Source organism: Fonticula alba, assembly GCF_000388065.1.
Source record: "Fonticula alba strain ATCC 38817 unplaced genomic scaffold supercont2.3, whole genome shotgun sequence".
NCBI lineage: Eukaryota > Rotosphaerida > Fonticulaceae > Fonticula > Fonticula alba.
Window position 1 is genome coordinate 2535945 of NW_009242973.1, and position 4732 is coordinate 2540676.

The following is a 4732-nucleotide window of genomic DNA, read 5'->3' on the forward strand; positions in this document are numbered from 1 at the left end:
TCCCCTCTCCCCCTCTCTCCCTCTCTCCCTCTCTCCCTCTCTCTCTCTCTCTCTCTCGATTCGTCCACACACCAATGCCGGCCAACTTGCCGCCCCCTCCTCCCCCCATTTCCCTCCCCGGCCAGCCAGCCGATCAGGCACCTTCTGTGCCGCACTCTGCCCCCATCGGTGGCACCGGCGCCCCTGCCTCTTCCGTATGTCTCTCCTCCTGGTCCTGCTCCCCCCTCCCCTCTCTCTCTCTCTCTCTCTCTCTCGACTTGTCTCTCGTTTGGGTGATATCCATCCCTGTCTGGCTCACCCCCTCCCCCCACCTCCCGCCGCCTTCTTGGCTCCTCCTGATGGATCTCCCTTCCGAATCCCCCCCGTCCTTGCCCACCAGGCCCCCATGACGGCGCCCCCCCTGAGCAGCCCGCGCGGAGATGGTAGCCTCCCAGCCAGTGCGACCCCGGCTGACATGGGCCCCGTGCACCAGCCCTTCCGGCCGACGTACACGGCCGGGCGGCTCCCCCTTCGGTCCGACCAGCCAGCGGTGTTGATCTCACCGGCCGCACGCCTGCGCCTCCGCGAAACCTTCCTCACCCAGGCGCCGGACTTCCACGCTGGCCTCCCGGCGAGCTCGGCCGATGGACAGGATCTTCTGTCCACCCACCTGGTCCCCGGGGTCCGGCGTGTGCGGGTCAAGTACCTGCGCCCCGAGCAGCCGGACTTCAACAACCCCTTCGCCAATCAGCTGGAATTCCTCATGAAGCTGCGTGCTCCGGAATCCGGCAGCGGTGGCGGTGCTCCGGCCGCATCGACCACCTTCCAGCGCTGGCTACGAGCCGTCTACCGGAGTGCCCTGACGGTGCCGGATGGCATCGGCCATCGGACCGAGCGTGCCACGCCGGAGGCCATCTTCGAGCGGTCGACCAAACGCGACGGCATGAACCGTCTAACCGGGCTCATCTCCAATCCCATGCGGCCCTCGGACGAGGGGTATGCCGACACCGAGGACATCCCCGCCTGGCTGGCCAACATCTGGTGTGGCTCCAGCCCCATGGGTCCGGGCGGACTGCACCCGGCCCCGCCGACGGCCGGCGACCCGAGCAGCCCGCCCCCTGGCCGGTCGGCCCCACCATCGCCCTTCGGCAGCCCCTCGGCTTCGGCGTCCAGTTCGACCACCGGGTCGCTGGCCTCCACGCCGCTGCTCACCGGCCTCGATGCTGTCGGGGCCCCGGTGGCCGATCCCGTCATCCCGGCCCTGGCGCACGTGCGTACCTCTTTTGCAGTGCTCTCCCCTTCTTCTCCCTCGTCTGCCTTGTCTACTAACCCGCAGCCTCCTCGCTCTTGACAGGTCCTCATGCAGTCGGACTTTGCCATTGTCACTCGGCTGCTGCGCGAGCGCGCCAACGACGACATGCTGCTGAAGTCCATCCTGCACCTGTTCGAGAACTACGGCCTGTCGCTGGAGCTCTTCTCCGGACTGCTGGTGGATGAGATCAACAACACCATCGATGAGAACACCCTCTTCCGTAGCAACTCCGCCACCTCCAAGGCGATGACCTTCTTCTCGCGCCTGGTTGGCGGTGACTTCCTGCGCCAGGTGCTCAAGAGCAACCTCCAGGAAATCAGCCAGCTCCCTCCGCTCGAGATCGACCCGAAGCGCATCACCCCGGAGATGGATGTCTCCACGTCCCTCCGGGTGATCCAGAACATGGCCCAGCAAATCTTCAACACCATTGTCAACAGCATTGCCGCCTTCCCGGCTCCGATTCTGGCCCTCTGCTCGATCATCCGCAAGGGTGTCGAGGCGCGCTTCCCCGGCAAGTATTTCTACGGTGTTGGTGGCTTCGTCTTCCTGCGCTTCATCTGCCCGGCCATCGCCGCCCCGGAGACCCATGGTCTTGTGGACAGTGCGTCGGCCGTATTTTTGCCCCTGTCGCCCTCCTTGCCTCTGCCCAGTCCTTTTGTGCCAGTCCGTTGCTCTCCGGCATGCTGACCATGTGGTGCCCGCTCTCGCCCTTGGCCGGTTGCAGGCCTTCCCTCCTCCGAGACACGCCGGACCTTGATCCTGGTGTCGAAGATCCTCCAGAACCTGGCGAACAATGTGCTCTTCGGCAGCAAGGAGGCCTTTATGGAGCCCTTCAACCAGTTTATCCAGCAGAATCAGTCGCAGCTGTTTGATCTCTACGACAAGCTGAGTGTGCGTGCTCTTCGGGTCTTTGAGAGAGCCCCCCCCCCCCCCCTTCCGCCTCGTCCCCCCTCTTGTCCATTTCGGCATTTGCACCCTCCGCTCTATGTGGGTCCGTTTCCTGACCCCGCTGGATGTTCCATCTGCGGCCGCACGCCGTCCTTGCCTACCCCGTCCCCCTCCCCCCTTTAGACCTCTCCCCCGCAGGAGTACACCGGTGTCCCGCTGTTTGACATTGACGAGGCCATCCTCGGCAACTCCTTGAATGTCATCCGCGAGGCGCTGGAGCGCAGTCTCGAGAGCCTGCTGCCCAAGCTGGCTGGTGTAACGATTGTCGAGGTAGGCACCCCCGATGGGGCTTCTTTTTCTTCGGTCTGCTTTCATCTGCTCACAAGGCTGACATTTCCCTTCCTCGCGCAGCCCTACACCTACGACCTGTTTGACTCCGTCGGCGGGATGCTCAGTGGCCTGGCCAGCCTCGACGGATCGGACTTCATTTTGAGCGACATGTATGAGGTGTGTTCATGATGCCGGCCAGTGGGCTCCCCCCCCCCCCCCCCCCCCCCCCCCCCCTCCCCCTCTCCCCATATCTTCACATACTCTGGCGAGACCTCATGATGCGACCCCGGCTTGCTCTCTCATGTGGCTCTTCGCCTCCTGTGCTGAGATAGTGTCGCGCGCACATGCCCATGTGCCGGCTGCCCCATGCTGCTCCTTTCCCACCGACATCCCCGCATGCGCCCTCGCATCCCCTTGTGCGTGGCCACACAGTGTGGTTTCCATGTGCTTGCCGCCTTTTCTGTTTGCCAACGTGGCTTTTCTCACCCATCTTCCCTTTATTCTCTCCCCGCCCCGCGCCCTCCCGCGCCCTCCCCCCCCCCTTCTTCATACACACGCACGCCGGCTTTCCCCGGCCCGGACATAGCTCATGTGCCTTGACCACTTCCAGACCCTGCTCAATATCATCTCCTACCAGAAGGATCGCCGGCTGATTGACTACGCCTGCGCTGAGATCATTCCCCTGTCGATCCGGTTCTCCGAGACCGTGTGGAATCTCCTCCGCATCCTGGAGCGGGAGATCGAGCTGTCACAGCGCCAGCACCCGGCCTGCTTCGAGCAGCTCCCCGGCTACCGGCTAACGATTGCCTATTCGCAGCTTCTCGGGTCCAACTACACCAAGCGTGTGCTCGGGTCCGTGTTGTCGGATCTGGCGCAGAATCCCGAGCAGTTTGTCCTGCCGGTGTCCAGCGCCGGTGGGGTCCCCCCGACGCCGGGGGCCATCAATGTCATCCTCGGCCGCTATGCCCAGGTGGCCCTGCGTATTTTGTCGACCATCGTCTCCTCCCTCAGCTACTTCCCGATCCCGGTGATGCACATCTTCAAGTTTGTTTATCACAAGGTCGTGCAGAAGTACCAGTGCGATGTGGCCGCTCGGAACTTCCTGCGCGTCATGCTCCTGGACCAGATCATCTGCCCGGCCATCACCGAGCCGCTGGCCAACGCGGTGCCCGTGTCCTTTGCTCGGCCCGGCGATGCGGCCGGGCTCCTGAGCGACCGCTCGCCCATTCTCAATGTCATTGCCGACATCTTCCGGCACATTGCCCGGCACACCTTCTTCGAGCAGCCGCACTTCGCGCCATTGAACTTCTTCATCCGTGACCACTGGTACCTGCTGGATGAGTTCATCCACACGATCATCACATCGGACCCGCCTCTCAACCCCTCCTCCTGGGCCATTCCGCGGTCGCTCAAGCGCGACGAGGAGGCCAAGCGCGGGTCGGTCAATGTCGGTCGCGTCATGACCGACGAGGCTCTGGAGCTGGCGCACGGCCAGTTCACCGACCTGTCGGAGGCTGTGCGCCGGCACATTGCCGCCAACCAGGCCAAGGCCGCTGCCGCCGGCCCCGGCGACCTGGCCCACATCCTGGCCGGCGATTCGCAATTCGCCATGTCCCACTTCCCGGCCGCCACCCAGCGGGTCTGCGAGGCGGTGGAGTACCGTCTGACCGACCGCCTGTTCATGGTTCTGGCCCAGACGTATGTCAAGTCGTCGTGACGCTGCTGCCGGAGCGGCTCGTTGTCTTTTTTTCCTTTCTATCGCACCGTGTCTGCTCTCTCCCTCGTCCCCCCGCCTCTCTGCCTGCCTGTGGGTGTGGGCATGTGCATGCAGGTGTGGGCACACAGCCGCATGGGCCCAAGGCAAACCCCAAGCCTCTCCACCCGGCCCCCCTTTCTTCCAGGCAATCCATGTCAAGGTACTTGGCATTTCGGTCCTGCCCGTTCGCACTTGCCCTCTTCTCCCGGGTGTTCTTTTGCGTTTGGCGGCCACCATGCTCGCTCCTATGGCCACCACTGCCGCCACAAACGCGCCACCTTTGTCGAGCCGTCCTCCCGCATCTGCATGTATGGATGTGGGTGTGTGTGCGCGGCCGCGCAAATGGGATTCAGCACATGCGTCATCTGCCCTCTTGAAAAATATACACAGTCACACAGGACGGGCTTTGGGTGTCGTCTATTTGGGTCTCCGGCATCATCGCGTGCGCAAGAGGGGGGGGGGGGGGG

At 63.9% G+C, this 4732-nt stretch overlaps 1 protein-coding gene across 1 annotated transcript; it reads left to right on the forward strand.

The window, feature by feature from the left end:
- The first annotated feature begins 34 nt into the window (after positions 1-34).
- On the forward strand, positions 35-4665 carry H696_02321 (hypothetical protein). The gene is made up of 7 exons (XM_009496217.1): positions 35-194; positions 380-1249; positions 1334-1892; positions 2016-2182; positions 2363-2509; positions 2591-2686; positions 3096-4665. Exons 1-7 carry the CDS (start codon positions 75-77, stop codon positions 4224-4226), a joined length of 3090 nt encoding a protein of 1029 aa, XP_009494492.1. The 5' UTR covers positions 35-74; the 3' UTR covers positions 4227-4665.
- Positions 4666-4732: the final 67 nt, after the last annotated feature.

Excerpts from the sequence above, each read along its gene's own strand:
- H696_02321 (XM_009496217.1), top strand. The coding sequence starts at position 75 with ATGCCGGCCAACTTGCCGCCCCCTCCTCCCCCCATTTCCCTCCCCGGC. Across the intron at positions 1,250-1,333 it reads TCATCCCGGCCCTGGCGCAC|GTCCTCATGCAGTCGGACTT; the intron begins GTGCGTACCTCT and ends CGCTCTTGACAG. Across the intron at positions 2,687-3,095 it reads TTTTGAGCGACATGTATGAG|CTCATGTGCCTTGACCACTT; the intron begins GTGTGTTCATGA and ends GCCCGGACATAG.